The 21,656-nt window shown below is 44.8% G+C and overlaps 1 protein-coding gene across 1 annotated transcript in view; it reads left to right on the forward strand.

Moving 5' to 3' along the window:
- LOC137528912 (cytochrome P450 2G1-like) overlaps positions 1–21,375 on the forward strand; it is a 46,158-nt gene extending 24,783 nt beyond the window's left edge. Inside the window, exons 5-9 of the mRNA XM_068250676.1 lie at positions 1,628–1,804; positions 3,115–3,256; positions 3,950–4,137; positions 13,322–13,463; positions 20,637–21,375. Of these exons, the coding sequence (XP_068106777.1) occupies positions 1,628–1,804; positions 3,115–3,256; positions 3,950–4,137; positions 13,322–13,463; positions 20,637–20,818 (831 nt within the window). The 3' untranslated portion in view covers positions 20,819–21,375. The remainder of the gene's footprint in view (positions 1–1,627; positions 1,805–3,114; positions 3,257–3,949; positions 4,138–13,321; positions 13,464–20,636) is intronic.
- Positions 21,376–21,656: the final 281 nt, after the last annotated feature.

The following is a 21,656-nucleotide window of genomic DNA, read 5'->3' on the forward strand; positions in this document are numbered from 1 at the left end:
ACTGGAGTAGAGCAAATTTAATGATCACTTTGTTTAGTTAATCATTTATTTAATACTAAGGCCGGATTTTCTTTTCTTTTTTTTTTTTGCATGGTCCTGGTTCGGGTATCAAAATTCAAGAAGTGAATAAGAGACACTTACTTGGCTAAGGAAATGTTGACAGAGGGAAGGGGGCATAACTACAAATCTTGCCCCCCCCCCAAAAAAAAAAATATTGTGGTCGGCTCCCCTATTTCACCCTACAGGGAATCCAATGGCCTTGGAGGTCCATCTGCTAGGGGTCATATAACAGGTGAGAACAACATGATCTCCTCTCATAACAGAGCATCCACTATGTCTCTCTTTTCCCATATTAAATCTGGCCACAATGACATCTGCTTTGCGGGGCTGTATTAGAGGTAGGGTGATTAGTTTGGGCCCCCTGCAGCTCTAGGTACTGTTCCCCCAGTAGTCTGTAGGATTGAGCATTGAACCAAAAGTAAAAGACAAAGGAACAATTGCAATTAACGTTTTCTCCTTAGTTTTCAACTCGGTGATATTTTCACAACTTGTCTTAAAACATCTTTTAACGCACCAGCAGGAGAGAGAATTCTCAAAATAAATTTGATAGTACTTTTTCACCGACTTTTGGGTACTTTTTCAATTGTAAAATGCTGAAAAGTTAGTTTAAAGAGAAGATGAAAATTATCTCCTTGGAGATAACTCAGGTCCATATGCAATTCACTTTTTCTCCTGTGTTTTCTCCTTTCTTGAAAAGATGATCATTTTCAGTTTATTTTTACAATAACCTTCCAACACTTTGCAATTGAAAAAGTTCCAAAACCTAGATGGCAAACTACTATCAAAATTATTTTCTCATTTTCTGATGGTTTAAAAAAAGCATTTTATGACTAGGAGAAAACTCAGGAGAAAAAGGGAATTACATATGGGCCTTTGTCATAAAAGGTCTTTTAGACCACCAGCAAGCAAGAATATACTCAAAATAATCTTGATAGTACTTTTTCACCAACTTTTGGGTACATTTTCGATTGTAAAATACTTAAAAGTTATTTTAAGGAGAATATGAAAATTATCTCCTAGGAGAGAATTACCTTTTTCTTCTGAGTTCTCTCCTTGGATATAATTTGTCAACTTCTTTTTAAAATTACTTTTCAGCACTTTCCAAAATAAAAAGTACCCAAAAGTAGATGACAAAGTACTATCATAATTATTTTGAGTATTTTCCCAAAGGGCCTTATTCAATTTAACTTTTCTCCTAATCTTTTTCCTAGGAAATATTTTTTTCATATTCTGTTTAAAATAACTTTTTAGAACCCTTCAATTGAAAAAATCACCAAAAAGTGACTGAAAGGTTGTTGTGAAAATTATTCTGAGTATTTTCTTGCTTGCTTGTGGCTATAAAGACCTTTTATTGATAAGGTGTGTAAATATCACCTAGGAAAAAAAATAGTAAAAAAAAGTGAATTAAATAAAGGCCAAAATGTCAAAATATTCACTGCCGATGAGTTCTTTGGGATCGCTATGAAGACCTAAAAGGTACATTATGGTTCCTGTAGGTATTTGCCACATTTGCTTTACAAGAATGGTAACATTATTGTGAAATTGATCTATGATGTATCTGTTTCAGCTCTTTGAAATGTTTCCAAGGATAATGTACTTCCTCCCGGGAAAACATCAGAAGGTGATCTCCGACATAGAGGAGCTCCAGCATTATGTGATGGGTAAAGTAGAGATGAACAGAAAGACATTGGACCCAGATAATCCCAGAGATTATGTGGATGCATTCCTCATGAAAATGGAAAAGGTCATTGTCAATGTCATTTACAGTATTGTAATATTAAATAAAGTGCATGAAAAATGTAAAGGTAAATACACACAATGTATACAGTATTTCTACTGAAAAATGAGCTTAATTGACTCTAAACGTTATTTCCATCATTTAAATTGATATGTGTCTTATTTTCAAATGTTAATATGAAGGAAAACAAACCAGGATAGAAGAGACCAGTGTGGTTTGAATGATAAAAAATTTTTCTTATGAAATCTTCATGGTATCTGTGACTAGGGGTGTGCCGGGGCGTGGTTAGGAGTGTGGCAGAAGCAGGGCTTACGTGTTCTTCTTTCTTATCTGAAAAAGTTGGTAGGTATGGGATATGGAGGCTGCAATATTTATTTTTCATTTAAACAATGCAAATTGCCTAACTGTTCTGCTGATGATCATCTGCCTCACCCTGAACAATCATGCAGATCAGATGAAGAGGTACGCCTCTGGATCCTTATAAGGCTTCTCATAGTGTCCTTCAGTTCCCCTTTGCAGCTCACAGATCCTCCTAAAATTACAGACAAGGGTTTGTAGGTAATCTGATTGGAGCCATGCTCCTCTTCAAGCACGAGCATGATTGTACTGCGCCCGTGCAAGTAAGGACACGCCTGTGCAGTAATGCGGAGCCACTCATGCACAAATGGCTCTGTGTCATTGTGCAGGCATGGCCGTTCTTGTGTGGCTGCAGCATAACTATACTCGTACATGAAGAGGCTCACAGCCCCGATCAGTTGGAGGGTCCTGGCCAGTGGTGGAGGACCAGAGGACAGCGAGGGAAGCCTCATTAGAAACCAGAGGTTTCTTTCTCTTTAGGTAAGTATGTGTTTCTGAACCTGAACTTTGGCTTGGGTTCTCTTTAAGTTAGACTGCATTTGCCACATGCTTGTTTCAGGTATTTGATCCAGATACTACTGATGCCTTAAAGCTCAGCAAGATGCCAGGCAACTGGTAGTGTTCAAAAGGAAATCAATATGGCAACCTCCATATCTCTCTGTTCAGCTTTCCTTTAACTGAAATAATAATCTCTACTAAGAGCTTAAACATCACCTTTAAAAAGCATTCAATTTTATTATAAAATTGCCATAAATATTGGCTCTCAACAACTCTTTTTGTAATTTAATGTTATTAAAATGTATCTTACCACTTCAGTAAGCAGTCGGTTAAAGTCAGTAGTAACGTGAAATTGGACAAGTCTATATATTGCATTTATGAAAAGAATGACTCTTTTTTTCCAGGTCACTATTTCTTCCCTTCTTTTTGATATTATAAATGCAATTTTTTTCCATCTGTAGGATAAAAATGACCCAAAAAGTGAGTTCAACCTCTCTAACTTGGTGACCAGCACACTACAAATATTTTTTGCAGGGGTGGAAACTACAAGTACAACATTGACCTATGCTCTTTTAATTTTGATGAAATACCCAGAGGTGCTTGGTGAGTAGAACACTAAAATCTTAATGATCTACTGTATCTTCAATACTTTCTTAAAGGGAACCTTAACTGCCGTGGGAAAATAAATTCACTTACCTGGGGGCTTTCCCAAGCCTCCTGCAGCCGTCCTGTGCCCGTGCCGGTCCTTCGGTGCCCTCCGGTCTCCCTCCGCCGCTAAGTTTCGATTTCGGACGACTGCCAGTCGTCCTCGGGCCTCTTCCGCATTCCTCGTCGTAAACTGCAGTAAAGCGCGTCCGCATGACGCCAAACCTGTCATCGCATGACGCCAAACGCGTCATGCGGACGTGCTTTACTGCAGTTTATGACGAGGAATGCGGAAGAGGCCCGAGGACGACTGGCAGTCGTCCGAAATCGAAACTTAGCGGCAGAGGGAGACCGGAGGGCACCGAAGGACCGGCGCGGGCACAGGACGGCTGCAGGAGGCTTGGGAAAGCCCCCAGATAAGTGAATTTATTTTCCCACGGCAGTTAAGGTTCCCTTTAAGGTCTAAGTAGATGTGATCAATGCTAATGATGCCTGTTGTGGATGTCCAGAGTGACCTCTAGACTACTCTTTCAGTATTGTGGCTTGAGCAGAAACGTAGCACATTTCTGGGCCCACAAGAATACTTTTTTCCGTTTTAGAATGTAAAAACATCATCATTTGTTATGTCTTAAAAAGTACATTTCCTTACAGCAAAGATATGTGAAGAGATTGAACACAACATTGGTCAGGACAGGAGTCCCAAAGTACAAGACCGGAACCAAATGCCTTATACAGATGCTGTTATCCATGAAATACACCGATTCATAGACCTTCTTCCAATGGGAGTTCCTCGGAAAACAACAAGAAACATGGAGTTCAGAGGTTACTTTTTACCCAAGGTAGATGCTTTGTGATTTGTGAATTAACTAGTTAAAGCAAATCTAAAGTGGGTCTCATTAAATAAATACCTCAGATGTTTGAAGCCTCTAAATGGTTCAGAGGCTGTCCAAAGCCTCAAAGAGCCCACCATTCCAACACATCTTCTTGATGTGCTCCTGATGAGAAGTGCATCTGGACTGGGCATGTGCCAGTACGGTCTTTGCATGCCCACTAGAACAAAGCCTTTCATGTAAGGATTTTTACCTCCATGCACGAGCACTTTGCACTACTGGGCATGCGCATACCTTGATTGCTTATGTGCAGTCTGAATGCACTCCTCCGCAGCTGCACTTGTGGTCAGGGCCGGATTTGTACTTTCCAGCGCCCTAGGTCTGCTGCCACCAACCGGTCCCCCCCCCCCCCCCCCCCACACACACACACACACCACTACCACCACCAAAAATATTCTGTCCAACACTCTGACTAGCGATCACTGGTTTCAATGTGCTCATTTCAGTTGTGCTGCTCTGCCCCTCATTCAACAAATTATTCCTGTAATTTGCGCTCCTGCCCGAATGTGCACAGCAGCCGATAGTGTTCTGGGCATGCATACTTGAGAAATGACGCTGATATATGACCGGTACTTGTCAAGAATGCATAACAGTGTACCGGCCTCAGCTGCTGTGCACATCTGGGCAGGAGCGAGAAATTACAGGGAGCGTGAGTGGCCAGAGCATGCGCTGCTTCTTTGTCCTCTGTGCAACTGGCTGCAGTCGGAGCCACAAACGGGTGGCAGAGCAGCTCAATGGAGAGAAGTCCATCCAAAACAGAGAACATGTAAGTAGCAAACATCCTGTCAACACCCACTTTGGATGTTCTGTTGTAATTAGAGCAGACCTAACTCAGAACTTCCTCTCTGGTCTAAAAGATATGCAACAACATAACCTTTCAAGAAAAACATTTCTTTGTTACAGCTGATACAAATCCTGCAATAAATCTGCACTGTGTCTACTTCCTGCTTTCATGGAAGCAGACATGTTGTTAACATCCTGTGCTTTCAAATGAGTGTAGATGTTGTGGCAGTCAGGTGACACAGTGTAGAGATCAAATTACAACTTGTGATTAGACGCTGGGGAGGGGGAATTAGACAGGCTCTCTAAATACATACAGGTTCTCTGTTTTCCTTCTGTCCTGTGCAGGAGTTCTGCTCCACTTTAAAGCATCTGAATGACATTTATTTATATTTGCTGAAAAATCTATGTATCTCTTTTGAATGCTGATTGTACATATGGTGGTGTGCTCTAACATATTGGCAGTATACAGGAACAATGTCTGAAGAAGGCTTATTAGCAGAAAGCTTACTCTTTTTCTTTTAAGCCAATAAATGGTATTATCCTGATTCAAAACTCTCTGCTTTCGCTGATGGCCAAGATGGTACAATGCTCTACTGCTACAGGAAAGCAGAAGGATGCCAAACTATATTCACTAGCATAGAGGTAATAACAGCTCAGGTGACAGTTTAGCAATGAAAGGGAAGCAAACAACATTTTATTCCTGCAGTTCTCATAGATGGTAGGAGCTGAAGGACAGAAAATGAGTCAGGAAAGAGTTAACTGAAGCTGAAAAGAGATCACTGCTAGCTAGGAAAAAGAAAAAGAGAAACAGTCATAAATTAGGATTAGTTAAGAGTGTAATTAACGACAACTGCTGGGGTCAGTGTCACAGCTGTAAAAGTGGTGAAGAAACTAGCAGAGCTCACTGATATCTGTGAATGCCTGCATTAAAACTCAGCAGAACTTAGTTCTATCTGCTTTGTAATGTAAATCCCCGGTATTTCTCACATTGACTTGTATGTCCATCATACAGAGGAATGGATCATCAGGTGACAGGCAGCAGATGCTGATTGTCATAACACATCAGAAAGTGAGAGAGAGAGGGAGAAGCAGGGATTGGGGAACTGTGGAATTCAGCCATTAGTGGAGAGCAGGGCACTGGCTGGCTGCGCTGAGGGACCAGAAGAGATGATTTACTTAGCCATATGACCTCTTCTCTCTCCAAGTCCTGCCACCCTTCTTATCTTATCTGATTTTATCACCCTAGGCCATGGCCTTTCTGGCCTTCCCAGAAACCAGGCCCTACTTGTGGTCAGAAGAAACCTGTTCAATAAAATGTATTAAATAGGTATAGAGGGATCCTGAACTGGAATGGTGAGCTGTTAGAAGATTCGGGAAGCCTGCAGACCATACAGAAGCGTCACTGTAACGATCGGTGAAGCACAGAGAGGACCTGATTACCAGTGATCTGCAGAATCACTGGGAATACAGATGTATACCAGATTATACGTGATCAGCAGTATCACTGATAATCCGATATACTAGCTAACCTCTGTTCACCTGAGTAGAGTGTAGTGTTTGGTGTAACAGTAACACTTTGAGGACTAGGCCTCAGTGCAGCAAGGAGTACTGCACAGATTCCTTCTGCAGACCTGAGCTCTCCAAGACGGGAGGAGTAAGACTGACAGTAGGAAGGACAGACTGAAAGTAACCTTCAGGAGGAAGGATCACTAACAGAGCGAGGAACCGCCTCTAACAGTAAGGTCGGTTCTCGAGGTCAGACAAGCCAGGTCGTACACACACGGACAGATAAAGTACAAGATCAGAAGGCAAAGGCGGAGTCAAAGTACAGGCAGGGTTCAGCAACGGGGTATCAGAAATATCGGGGTACAAAATCAGGAGGCAGAAGCAGAGTCAAGGAATGAGCCGGGGTTCGGCAACAGAGTATCAGAAATATCGAGGTGCAAGATCAGAGTTCAGGAGGATAGTCAAGGCAGGCAAAAGTCATAACAAATAATCACAATCAAACTAGTACTTTAGCTATCAACAGAATCTAGCTAAGTGTAGGATTACAGCTCCAACTGGTCCCGGCACACTTGCGGATCTGACTACGGATCTGGGTGCTCCCACATATGTGATCGCACGCCAGACAAAGAGCAAGTGAACAACCAGCAGTATATATACTCTAGGACCTTTCCAGGACCTCCCTAATTGCTGGTCCAATGGGAGCAGTGGAATTTGTCAGCTGACCCAGCTGGTCAGCCGACACCCTTCTAACTGCTATTTAAACTCTGCCTCTGTGCTCGCGCGCGTGTAAGTCTGAATCTTGGTGGACTATCAGTCCCAGCCACACCAGTACTGTTTTGCAATGTATCCAGTGAACTGAGTGCGCCGTTCCCAATGCGGATTCCGCCGCTCTGCCTAAGCGGCATGCAGCGTTTTTTCCGCGTTGTGACGCCATGCTGGACGCGGAAACAGCCGCCTCGCCTTGAGAGACAGCGGCTTTTCCGCGTTTCATCACAGTACCCCCCCCGAGGAGTGGACTCCGGACAACTCCTACCAGGCTTCTCGGGGTGTAAGGCATGAAACTCCCTCCTTAACTCATCCGCATGCATACGCCTCCCTGGTACCCATTGCCTCTCTTCAATGCCGTACCCTTTCCAATGAACGAGATACTGTACCGAGTTTTGTACAGTACGTGAATCAATAATCTTCTCCACCTCATATTCGGGTTGGGCATCTACCAATACAGGAGGAGGAGGAGTGGGACCCACCTGGACTGCTGGTTTAAGAAGGGATACATGGAAAGACCTTACTCCCCGCATGCTGGTGGGAAGGTCAACGGTATATGTAACATCATTAATTTTCCTGACAACCGGAAATGGACCCACAAACCTGGGACCAAGTTTATCAGAAGGTTGTCTCAGGGTCAAGTGACGTGTGGATACCCAGACCAAGTCTCCTGGTCTGAACCTCCACTCCACTGAGCGTCTTTTATCAGCTTGACCCTTCTGACTCAGAAATGCTTTTTCCAGGTTACTTCTTACCATCCCCCAAAGGTTCCTAAATGACCTTTGCCAGAGCTCCAGGGCTGGGAACGGAGTGGAGACCACAGGCAATGGGGAAAATTTGGGTGATCTCCCTGTCACTACCTGAAAGGGGGAAAATCCGGAGGACAAATTTTTTAAATTATTCTGAGCAAACTCCGCGAAGGGCAAGAATCTGACCCAATCGTCTTGCGCCTCTGCAACATAACACCTCAAAAACTGCTCTAAGGACTGGTTTATCCTCTCAGTCTGGCCATTTGTCTGAGGATGATAACCAGACGAGAATGATAGCTTTATGCCCATGAGTTGGCAAAAAGCCTTCCAAATTTGGGAAACAAATTGCACTCCCCTATCTGAAACGATGTCTTCAGGAATGCCGTGCAATCGGAATACATGTGTAATAAATAACTCGGCCAACTCCTGAGCCGAGGGGAGTCCCTTCAATGGCACAAAGTGGGCCATCTTGCTAAAGCGGTCAATTATGACCCAAATGACTGTCATGCCTTCAGATCTGGGAAGCTCACCCACAAAATCCATGGACAGGTGGGTCCACGGCTCACTCGGGGTGGGCAAAGGCTGTAAGGTACCGACAGGTGCCAGCCGGGAGGGTTTGCTCCTGGCACATATCGTACACTCCTTCACATATTCCTTGCAATCTGCTGCCAGTGACGGCCACCAGGCGCATCTGGCCACCAGATCCTGTGTTCTAGATGCCCCTGGATGGCCAGCATTCTTATGCGCATGGAACATCTCCAGTACCTGGAGACGAAATGGCAGAGGAATAAACAAAACCCCTGCGGGCTTCCCTTCCGGGATGTCCTGCTGAAAGGGAGTCAAAGTCTCCTTCCAGTCCTCCCAAGTTCCAGTTGCTGCCAGTATCAACCTCTGGGGAACAATGGTCTCTGGAACGGAGGGCTGTGCTGTCTCTGACTCGAAACACCTGGATAATGCTTAACATTTTTGCTACCTGGAGTGTACGTAATAATGAAACTAAACCTGGAGAAGAACAGCGACCACCGAGCCTGGCGCGGGCTCAACCTCTTAGCCCCCTCGATATACTCTAGGTTTTTGTGATCGGTGTAAACTGTGATGGTATGCTCAGCTCCTTCTAACCAATGTCGCCATTCCTCGAAAGCCAACTTGATGGCCAAAAGCTCCCTGTTGCCAATATCGTAATTCCTCTCTGCAGGGGAGAACCTGCGAGAGAAATACGCACACGGGTGCAATCTACCCTGCAAGCCTGACCGCTGAGACAGCACAGCCCCCACCCCAACCTCCGAGGCATCCACCTCTACAATGAATGGGAAAGAGGCATCCACATGCCTGAGGATGGGTGCTGAACAGAATAGGCCCTTCAGGGTGGCAAAAGCCTGTAAAGCCTCAGGAGACCAGTGGGTGGTATCTGCCCCCTTCTTAGTGAGACAAGTAAGGGGAGCAATGACCGTGGAGTACCCCTTTATAAACCGTCTATAGTAGTTGGCGAAGCCAAGAAAGCGCTGAAGGGATTTCAACCCAACCGGTTGTGGCCACTCCAGAACAGCGGAGACCTTGGCAGGATCCATAGATAGCCCCGTGGTGGAGATTATGTACCCCAAGAAAGCGACAGATGTTACTTCAAAGATGCACTTCTCAAGTTTTGCGTATAACGAGTTCTGCCTTAACTGATTCAACACAAACCTCACATGGTTTCTATGTTCAGCGAGGTTGTTGGAGAAGATAAGAATATCATCAAGATAAACCAGAACAAATTTCCCCAACACCTCCCGAAATACCTCGTTAATGAGTTCCTGAAAAACGGCCGGAGCATTACATAGCCCGAAGGGCATCACCAGGTACTCATAATGCCCGTCTGGTGTATTAAAGGCCGTTTTCCACTCATCGCCCCTTCTTATGCGTACCAGATTGTACGCGCCCCGCAAGTCTAGCTTAGAAAAGATTTTAGCATCCGTAATCTGAGTGAACAAATCATCTATCAGTGGCAACGGATAGCGATTTTTTACAGTAATCTTGTTGAGACCGCGATAATCGATGCAGGGTCGCAGGCCTCCATCTTTCTTTTTGACAAAAAAGAACCCTGCTCCAGCAGGGGACCGGGACGGGCGAATGAAACCCTTGGCCAAATTTTCACGGATGTACTCCTGCATGGCCAATTTTTCGGGCCCTGACAGATTGTACAAATGACCCCGGGGAGGTACACAACCGGAACGGAGATCAATGGGACAGTCGAAAGGGCGATGTGGAGGTAACTTATCCGCTGCCTTGGGACAAAATACGTCAGCATATTCCATGTACTGTTCAGTAACCCCCTCCACCTGAACCCTGGTTTGGCCCAAAGTCACCCTCCCTAAACAGTGCTGGTGACAATGATCGGACCATCTGGTTATCTGACCCGTAGCCCAGTCTATTTGTGGAGAATGGACTTGTAACCACGGCATGCCTAGGATAATAGTGGAGGTTGACATATGCAATACAAAAAACTGTAGATGTTCCCCATGCAGTACCCCTAAGGTGACCTTCACCTGCGGTGTCTGTGACAGGGAACGATTCCGTTGCAGAGGGGAATCGTCTACTGCCGTGACCTGAATGGGGGGACTCACTGGAGTGAGAGGAATACCCAACTCCTGAGCAAATTCAGTGTTCATAAAATTAGCCGCTGAGCCCGAATCAATAAAAGCCTCAGTGGCTACCGACTTATTATCCCATGTAATCGTACAGGGGAGAAGCAATCTTTTCTCTTTTTGGGGTGAGAATGGCGTGCCTAGGGTGTCACCCCCCACTACTCCTAGGCAGACTCGTTTCCCGGCTTGTTCGGGCAGTTTCGCTCGACCAATCTGCATTGGTTCGGGCGGAGGCAAGGCCGGAGAGGTTGAGACAGGCGGATAAGGTGTTACTAGGGGAGTAGCGGATGGTGCCGCGTACGAAGTCACCCTGACACGGTGACTGCCCCTAGCCTGCCTCTGATGACGTAGCCTGCGATCAACTCGAATGGCCGATGATATGGCCTGATCAACTGTCTTGGGCTCAGGTACAGTTAACATTAGGTCGGAGACCTCATCCGATAACCCAGACAGGAAGTAATCTATCAGGGCAAAGTTGTCAAATCTAGCGGTGACGGACCACCTACGGAATTCTGCCGCGTAATCCTCGACCGACCCTCTGCCTTGGCGCAAAAGTTTGAGCTTCCGCTCAGAGGTTGCCGCAAGGTCAGGGTCGTCGTATATCACGGCCATAGCCTTAAAAAATTCCTCAACTGAGGTCAGAGCTGTATCTGTGGGAGGCAGATTGTATGCCCAGGTCTGGGAGTCACCGGTTAACAATGTTTTAATAAAAATGACCCGTTGGGTCTCAGTCCCCGATGATCGGGGTCTCAATTCGAAATATGACAACACTCTACTCCTAAAATTCCGGAAGTCAGACTTGTGGCCGGAAAACTTATCAGGTACGGGCATACGTATGTCATCACTAGGAGGGGATCGCACCGAATCAACTGACGTCTGAAGGGTTTGCACAGAGCCTTTAAGAGCATCAATTAAGGCTTTGTGCTGGCCCAGTGCTTGATGGATGTTATCCACCGAAGTGGCAAGCACAGACAGAGGGTCAGCTCGTGCGTCCATCAGTATTTTTGGTCTGGCGTTCTGTAACGATCGGTGAAGCACAGAGAGGACCTGATTACCAGTGATCTGCAGAATCACTGGGAATACAAATGTATACCAGATTATACGTGATCTGCAGTATCACTGATAATACGATATACTAGCTAACCTCTGTTCACCTGAGTAGAGTGTAGTGTTTGGTGTAACAGTAACACTTTGAGGACTAGGCCTCAGTGCAGCAAGGAGTACTGCACAGATTCCTTCCGCAGACCTGAGCTCTCCAAGACGGGAGGAGTCAGACTGACAGTAGGAAGGACAGACTGAAAGTAACCTTCAGGAGGAAGGATCACTAACAGAGCGAGGAACCGCCTCTAACAGTAAGGTCGGTTCTCGAGGTCAGACAAGCCAGGTCGTACACACACGGACAGATAAAGTACAAGATCAGAAGGCAAAGGCGGAGTCAAAGTACAGGCAGGGTTCAGCAACGGGGTATCAGAAATATCGGGGTACAAAATCAGGAGGCAGAAGCAGAGTCAAGGAATGAGCCGGGGTTCGGCAACAGAGTATCAGAAATATCGAGGTGCAAGATCAGAGTTCAGGAGGATAGTCAAGGCAGGCAAAAGTCATAACAAATAATCACAATCAAACTAGTACTTTAGCTATCAACAGAATCTAGCTAAGTGTAGGATTACAGCTCCAGCTGGTCCCGGCACACTTGCGGATCTGACTACGGATCTGGGTGCTCCCACATATGTGATTGCACGCCAGACAAAGAGCAAGTGAACAACCAGCAGTATATATACTCTAGGACCTTTCCAGGACCTCCCTAATTGCTGGTCCAATGGGAGCAGTGGAATTTGTCAGCTGACCCAGCTGGTCAGCCGACACCCTTCTAACTGCTATTTAAACTCTGCCTCTGTGCTCGCGCGCGTGTAAGTCTGAATCTTGGTGGACTATCAGTCCCAGCCACACCAGTACTGTTTTGCAATGTATCCAGTGAACTGAGTGCGGGAGCCGCCTCCAATGCGGATTCCGCCGTTCCCAATGCGGATTCCGCCGCTCTGCCTAAGCGGCATGCAGCGTTTTTTCCGCGTTGTGACGCCATGCTGGACGCGGAAACAGCCGCCTCGCCTTGAGAGACAGCGGCTTTTCCGCGTTTCATCACAGTCACACTACTTTTATAAGCCACTTCCGGTTTCCTTCAACATTCCAGTAGAAAATGTTATATTTCATAAAGATTATAATTTACATAATATTTATAAGAAACCAGGGATAGTTAAATGCATGATCTCTCAAGGTGTGACATGTAAGTGAAACCAAGATTTTCACCAGCAGCTCCCACTCCTAGTGAGTGGCAGACTCCTTGGACTGGGGTCCACCAGATCACACAGTCTTTGGGAACTCCCTAGAGAACAGCAGCTTGGTAGGTCCACAGTGGATAAATGATGGTTCTGTGTAGCAGGCCAGCAGAAGTCAAAGTCAGGAAGTATACAAGGATTGGCTGGTAAAAGGCTGGACAAGAATTGGTAGGTGACATGTTGAGGCAGCAGCAGCAAATATTTTTCAAAACTATTGTAAAAATAAAATCTGTTTTAAAATAGATCTGGCACAGAAGTGTTCAGATGTGTGGTTTTTTTTTTTTTAGTTATGGAAGGTTCCAGAAGATAACAATTTCATAATGTGCAACAGCATAATATTGCATGAACAGCCTTTATATTTTTCTTGTTACAGGACACCAATATTTATGTATTTCTAAGTTCAGTGCTGAAAGATCCCAGCTATTTCCCATATTCTAATGAATTTGACCCACATAATTTCCTGGATAAAAATGGAAAATTTAAGAAGAACGACGCCTTCTTGCCTTTTTCTGCAGGTAGGTGACTACAAGAAAATAACATCAGACAAGGGCCTCGATTCATCAAGACTTATCGAATCAATTACCGACAGCTCGGTAAATTACAGAACTCGATAAGTTGATTTTAGGATTCATCAAAGTTATCTACAGCTGTTAGCGAGCATTCGGTAATCATTCGGTAATGATGCAGTAAAACGGAAGAAAGTGCAATTCATTAAAATGAAAGTGGGCGTGGTTTAGCGTTAAATTTAGGAGTAGTTACCTCCTTCACTGCTCTGTCGTTATTCCTGTCAGATCATTGCTGACAGAGAAGAAGGAGCCATTTGAAGTGGTTATGTATCATCTAAGAGTGATTCAAAGGCACAGAAGGGCAAGAATAAGTTCTAGAAATAAATCAATTAGCAAGAGAATGGATTATTTTCTATACCAGGACATCTGCATTTCTCTTGAATCATCTTGTAAGAGAACACAGGCAGTGCCAGAGTTAACTAAATTGCTAGCTGCACTACATTTTTTCAGAAAAGGCTCCTATCAAGCCGCAGCTGGCGAAATTGTGGGATTGTCCCATGCCACTTCCAGAATCCTGGTCCATGTGTTAAGCCCTATTCGGAATGTTGCTATGTGGTGTTCAAAGGACTGCCTTTTACCCACAATTCCACGGGAATCTTATGGCCTTGTGTTAAATTACTGCTGTAAAATGGAAATATCGACATGTTACTGAATGGTTACCGCATTGTTATCGAATTCACACCAAATGCGGAAAAATCTTGATGAATACAAATAGAAATCGATACACTTCGAATTTGGTAATTTAACGAACTGGAAAAAGCTATCGCAAAGACAATGATGAATCGAGGCCTAGTTTTCCAAAGTTAAATCTCAGTATTCTTATTCAGCAAAATATGGTCATCATAAATTGCTAGCAGGACATAAAAGACAAGTAGATTGGTGCCCATTGGACACAGGCATTTCCAGAGAAAGTGTGTACAGTATATACGTTGGGAAAGTGTAGCAGGGGTAATATAGATTACAGGTTAGGGCTCATAAAGATTGCAAGAAAAAAATCAGCGCAGCGACACAGCAAACAATGGTTTTGTAATGTAAACAACACTATTGGAACAGTACACAGTAGATAAGATGCCAATTAGACATCTGAGTAGACAACATGTTTTTGGGAAAAAAATATTGTGGATTTTTGTGTTTGTGATCAACATTATGATTGACATCATCAAGTATGTATACAATTCTTATTTAGTTATGTGAAGAATGGTTGGTACAATCCATATTCATCTCAGATTAGACTGAACAATTGGGGGTATCAGGGCCTTATACTGATAAATGCCCCCCAGCCATGCTGCAATGCCCAGCAGAGTGACACACAGAAAAGCATATCCAACATGCATGAGATGCAAATAATTTCTATTATGCAGCTTGAACTTAGACCAATAAAAATTGAGAGAAAGTTATTCTAATTGGTCTAATGACAAGCTTAATTTACTTGAAATTTGAATGCAAAGAAAAATTACTCGCATCTCATTGATCAAGGACAATCAATGAGATGCAAATAATTTAACTAGGCATAGTAATAACCACAGGACAGTCAGTGACATGACAACGTACTATGTAAAGTGCTGAAGAAGATGTCAGTGCAATTTAAATATTACTAATAGTAAACAATAAAAAAAAACAATAAAAATGTGTTTCTAGGTCCCACCCCATTTATTTATTTCCCTTTATAAGTGGCTGTCATTCCCTATGATCGCTGCAGCCATGTTACATGTACAATTATCAATAGTATGTGGCAATGGGTTTTCAGATGTGAACAAAAAATTCTCATAATTTTGGAAAATAGAGTGCAAAATCAAAAATTCTGTCTTTCACAAATCACTGCAAAATAATGAGATATGAGTAAAGCAAACATGCAAACCAATCCCTACAGTGGTCATGTACTTATCTTTGATTATGGACAATTTTGGGATGGGGGTGGGGGACTACTTCATTTATTTGTATGTTTTTGAGATAAGGGAGGAAACCAGGGAGTCCAGAAGAAAACCTAAGCATACATGAGGAGAACTTGTACCCTTCAGACAGACCATGTCCATTCCTAAATATTAAATTCGACATATTTATAATTGTTGTAAGGTGTCTGTGCTACAATTAGGTAATTTAGTGGGAACTTATTTTCCTGTTGCAGTCAGTTTTCTTGCAAGGGTGTAACTAGGCTGCATGGGGCACCACTGACAAAACTTTGTGGGCCCCAATGCTAAGGAAAGACCCGATGGCTCCCCTGAGTGCCGGACCAGATTTCTGCAAAGGCCACAAAGGCCAGGGCCTTGTACAGCTACAGCCCAAGGGGGCACCAGAACATGAACAAGTGATCGCTACATATTCAACAGGAGTAAAAAGTTTGGATCACCGCTCAACTGCACTGTGTAGAGCAGTGCTGGACCTAAGGCAGCCAGGCCCAAATGCTGAAGCAAATATGGAAAAGATGTGGTCCGCAACAAAGTCTCTCCACAAAAACTGTAGTTTATTTAGGGCGTATCCTCAAATCAGATAAAAAAGTACATGGGCTGACATATCGGGCCGTTCGGCCCTTAACCATAGCTCACAAAATACAGCTCCATCCACTTGATTTAAAAGGAGGGGAATATGTGACACACCAAGCTGCCACTCACGGGGTGTAGTCACTTCCCCTATATATACAATGACACAACATCATATAAAAGAGTATAAATCACTATAACTATATAAAATCAAAGAAGAACAAAAGAACAAAATCTTAGATGTCTAGTTACTAATTGAGGGATTATATGGGTATCGGGTAAAATGAACAGCTTTGCCTTTCATACTGTACTCCTCTTTATTTCTGTTTGTTCTTTTGTACTTCTTTGATTTTATACACTTATAGTGATTTATACTCTTTTATATGATGTTATGTCATTGTATATATAGGGGAGTGACTACACCCCGTGAGTGGCAGCTTGTATCTATTATGCTGGTCCCTCCCATGTGAGGGCTGGCACATGCCACACCTGGGTGTGTCACACATTTCCCTCCTTTTAAATCAAGAGGATGGAGCTGTATTTTGTGAGCTATGATTAAGGGCCGAACGGCCCGAAACATGTCAGCCCAGGTCAGGGGTGAGCCTGGGGTGCCCGGCACCTGGGTGCAAGATTTTCTCTGGCACCTATGGGAGTGGTTAAATTAACAACGCCCAACCACATAACCACACCCATGTCCTGCCTAATCACACCCACACCTTCCACCTCTTTACGCATGCATGTGATATCCCATTCCTACCCCTCTTCCATGGGCTTGCTCCTGGCTGGCTTTGGCTTCCTGCGAGTCTGCTAGTCTCTGGACTGACTCAGGCTGAGAGGCTCTGCGAGTGCGACGCAGTCACACACTGCGTATTTATGGCTGCCTGCGGCCACCCTACTCTCGCTCGCTGACGTCGGCTCCTCGCCCCTGCCAAGCCCAAGGTGGGCTGCCTGTATCTTTCCCATTGCGCCACGCAGCCTGCCAGTGTTGCCACCCTTTCACGTTATTTTTTACTGACAAATACCTAAAAATTTACTAACAAAAGATTTTTTACTGACAAAATTTCCCCACTAAATGCACATAAGAGACAGCTTTTCCCCATGTAAATGCACATAACAAGAGACCGCTTTTCCCCATGTAAATGCACATAACAAGAGACCGCTTTTCCCCATGTAAATGCACATAACAAGAGACCGCTTTTCCCCATGTAAATGCACATAACAAGAGACCGCTTTTCACCAGTAAATGCACATAACAAGAGACCGCTTTTCCCCATGTAAATGCACATAACAAGAGACCACTTTTCACCAGTAAATGCACATAACAAGAGACAGCTTTTCACCAGTAAATGCACATAACAAGAGACCGCTTTTCACCAGTAAATGCGCATAACAAGAGACCGCTTTTCACCAGTAAATGCACATAACAAGAGACCGCTTTTCACCAGTAAATGCACATAACAAGAGACTGCTTTTCCCCAGTAAATGCACATAACAAGAGACTGCTTTTCCCCAGTAAATGCACATAACAAGACACTGCTTTTCCCCAGTAAATGCATATAACAAGAGACAGCTTTTCACCAGCAAATGCACATAATAAGAGACAGATTTTCACCAGTAAATGCACATAATGACAAACAGCCAGTGTCCCCAGAATATATAGCCAGGGATATATGTGCCCAGTATATGTAGGCAGGGGTATATGTCCCCAGTATATGTAGGCAGGTGTATATGTCCCAGCATATGTAGGCAGGTGTATATGTCCCAGCATATGTAGGCAGGTGTATATGTCCCAGCATATGAAGGCAGGGGTATATGTCCCAGCATAGGTAGCCAGGGGGTATATGTGCCCAGCATAGGTAGCCAGGGGGTATATGTGCCCAGCATAGGTAGTCAGGGGGTATATGTGCCCAGCATAGGTAGCCAGGGGGTATATGTGCCCAGCATAGGTAGCCAGGGGGTATATGTGCCCAGGATAGGTAGCCAGGGGATATATGTGCCCAGCATAGGTAGCCAGGGGGTATATGTGCCCAGCATAGGTAGCCAGGGGGTATATGTGCCCAGAATAGGTAGCCAGGGGGTATATGTGCCCAGTCTAGGTAGCCAGGGGGTATATGTGCCCAGTCTAGGTAGCCAGGGGGTATATGTGCCCAGTCTAGGTAGCCAGGGGGTATATGTGCCCAGTCTAGGTAGCCAGGGGGTATATGTGCCCAGTCTAGGTAGCCAGGGGGTATATGTGCCCAGTCTAGGTAGCCAGGGGGTATATGTGCCCAGTCTAGGTAGCCAGGGGTATATGTGCCCAGTCTAGGTAGCCAGGGGTATATGTGCCCAGTCTAGGTAGCCAGGGGGTATATGTGCCCAGTCTAGGTAGCCAGGGGGTATATGTGCCCAGTCTAGGTAGCCAGGGGGTATATGTGCCCAGTCTAGGTAGCCAGGGGGTATATGTGCCCAGTCTAGGTAGCCAGGGGGTATATGTGCCCAGTCTAGGTAGCCAGGGGGTATATGTGCCCAGTCTAGGTAGCCAGGGGGTATATGTGCCCAGTCTAGGTAGCCAGGGGGTATATGTGCCCAGTCTAGGTAGCCAGGGGGTATATGTGCCCCAGTATAGGTAGCCAGGGGGTATATGTGCCCAGTCTAGGTAGCCAGGGGGTATATGTGCCCAGTCTAGGTAGCCAGGGGGTATATGTGCCCAGTCTAGGTAGCCAGGGGGTATATGTGCCCAGTCTAGGTAGCCAGGGGGTATATGTGCCCCAGTATATGTAGCCAGGGGGTATATGTGCCCAGTCTAGGTAGCCAGGGGGTATATGTGCCCCAGTATATGTAGCCAGGGGGTATATGTGCCCAGTCTAGGTAGCCAAGGGGTATATGTGCCCCAGTATATGTAGCCAGGGGGTATATGTGCCCAGTCTAGGTAGCCAGGGGGTATATGTGCCCCAGTATATGTAGCCAGGGGGTATATGTGCCCAGTCTAGGTAGCCAGGGGGTATATGTGCCCAGTCTAGGTAGCCAGGGGGTATAGGGTCCCCGTTTAGGTAGTTAGTGACAGGAGCGCTCCCCTCTAGCCGCTGCCGCCGCTCCCCCCTCACCTTGCAGCAGCTTCAGACCTCAATCAGCGGGCGACCCGACCAGTAAGAGGGCGCTGGACGCACCCACTCTATATGCGGAAGTGATGTCACTTTCCGCATATCAATGCGGCGTGCTAGGTCCTAGCGCCCGCCCGCCTGATCGAGGTCTGACGCGGCGGCGCCGGCGGCTAGAGGGAGCGAGCGAGCGAGCTTCGGCCACAGGGGGAGAGCAGCGGCCACAGGGGGAGAGCGGCGGCCGGGCGGCGCCTCTCAGAGGCAGGCGCCTGGGTGCCTTGCACCCGCAGCACCTGCCCAGGCTCGGCCCTGGCCCAGGTACTTTTTTATATGCTTTGAGGATACTTCCTAAATAAACTACAGTTTTTGTGGAGAGACTTTGTTGCAGACCACATCTTTTCCATATATTCAGCAGGAGGCTAAAAATCTGGAGCAACACGTGAAAAAGGGAAAATGATGCCCAAGGGAACTGTTGATGAAAGAGAGGGGCTACAGTAAATTGGTGAATCTAATGTAATGGGAGGGGCGCTGCTGCACATGGGGAGCCACAACATCTTTGACCACGGGACGCAAAAAGTATAAATCCAGCCTTGCCTGAGTGTGACCTGTCTGTGACCCCCAGGCCCCAATGAGAGCAGCAGGGCAGCGTGTACCAGGGATGGTCGTAGTCAGCCAACTTCGCTACATTGGAACTACGCATAGTTTTACGCACTTACGCTTTGCCAAACTACGGCTTCACAATCAAATATTTACTTCGTATGCATTTCGTAGACTACGTGTTAAAATACGCAATTACGCGTAGTAGGTAGCGTAGTTCATGCGGACGCTTATGCTATTATGCATAAAAATGTATGCATGAATTCCCCTGCAAAATGCTTGCACCAGTAACTCTTCTATGCGTACATTCCCCTTTCCAATGCGTAATTTTGTATGCATACAATCGTACGCGGAAAAATAGACACAAATAACGCATTCGTAGTTTACTTCGCAATACACATGAGAAATACACGTAGGGGCGTAAACTACACATAACGGTACTTTGCTACGCGTAAAATCGTACGCGTAGTTTTGAGACTTCGCCTATGAACTACAATGCGTAGATGCGAACTACGATGCGAAAATTCGCACTGGTGTAGTTTCTGCTCATCCCTAGAGTGTACATAATTACATCTCTGTGACTCCACTATCTCCTCTTCACTCTAAAGCATGCACCAGCATTCCTCTGTAAGAGCCCAATGTCACATGACATGCATTGGTGTCTTCTGGAGGAACAGTGGTGCATGCTGCAGAGTGAAGAGTAGAGAACGGAAAAGTGGCAGTGTTAGTATGTGCACACTATGCTGCTGCTCTGCATAAAGGTGAAAGGAGAGTGATAGCTCCCCTAGTCCATGTGGGGCACGAGGACTCTTGTTACACCCATGTTCCCTTGTCATTGTAATGGTTTCTGTGCTTGTTTCTTTTTTATCACTTTAGTTGTCATTATTTTTTTTCCAGTGGTTTGTTTTTGAAGGAATGGGTTATTTAAATAACATTAGCTAGTTCAGTGATATATTTTTATCCCGATGCAGGAAAGAAGAACTGCCTGGGGGAAGGCCTAGTCCGGATGGATATTTTTATTTTCATAGTTACCATATTGCAAAAGTTTCAACTGAAGTCAGAATTCCCCCAGGAGGATTTGGATGTCACCCCAGTTGTATCTGGATTTGGAAATATTTCAAAACCGTTCAAGATGTCCTTCATTTCACGCTAAAAATGGTCTGTTTTGTACACTGGCGCATCTCGTGGTGGCTGCGAGGACTATATTGTGCATCTCAAAGGAACTAAAATTTCAGAGGTGTGCGAAATTTGTTTAATACCTTCCAGTGTAGAGTCCAACATATCTGAAGAAAAGTAAAGAAGGCAATAACAAAAAAAAATATTTTATACATTAGAAATGTAGAATGCAGGAGAAACCAATAATCGGTACCACATGGCTAATGGCTCTTGGGTAATACACCAAGAACAAACACGTTTATATTCAACTTACAAGACACAGGAAGTTACTAGAACACACTGTCACCCTATGGTTATAGCTGGTAATGCATAAATATACATGATAGACTGTTGTTGTTAAATAAACATTCTAACAGGAACAATAACAAGTCATTGATCGCTCCCATAAATTTGATTAAACCTATTACCAAGCTGAATATTTCAGATAAAATAAAAAAAAGTGATAATCTGATAATTTGTTGTAGATTGCTCTATGAACAGTATCTAATCTGGGCACCTCAAGAGTTAAGTACAGTATATGGTTACCAAACTGTTATGGGCTAGTGGTGCTCAAATACCCCTTTTCAAAATTCGAGTTAGGTCGAATTCGAATAGTAAATTATTCGAGATCAGTCGAATATTCGAGTCGAATAATTTTTACTATTCGATTCGACCTCGGAATTCGAGCTCACTATTCGAGTCGGTATTCGAGCTCATTATTCGAGCTGACTATTCGAAATGGCCTTAAATAGCTTCCAACACTTGTTTTGAGGGTGAATGATGCAAGAAACCTCTTTTTTTCCAAGTAACAACAGCAAGTGATTATGTGGGGATGT

The sequence above is a fragment of the Hyperolius riggenbachi genome, chromosome 8, assembly GCF_040937935.1.
Source record: "Hyperolius riggenbachi isolate aHypRig1 chromosome 8, aHypRig1.pri, whole genome shotgun sequence".
NCBI lineage: Eukaryota > Metazoa > Chordata > Amphibia > Anura > Hyperoliidae > Hyperolius > Hyperolius riggenbachi.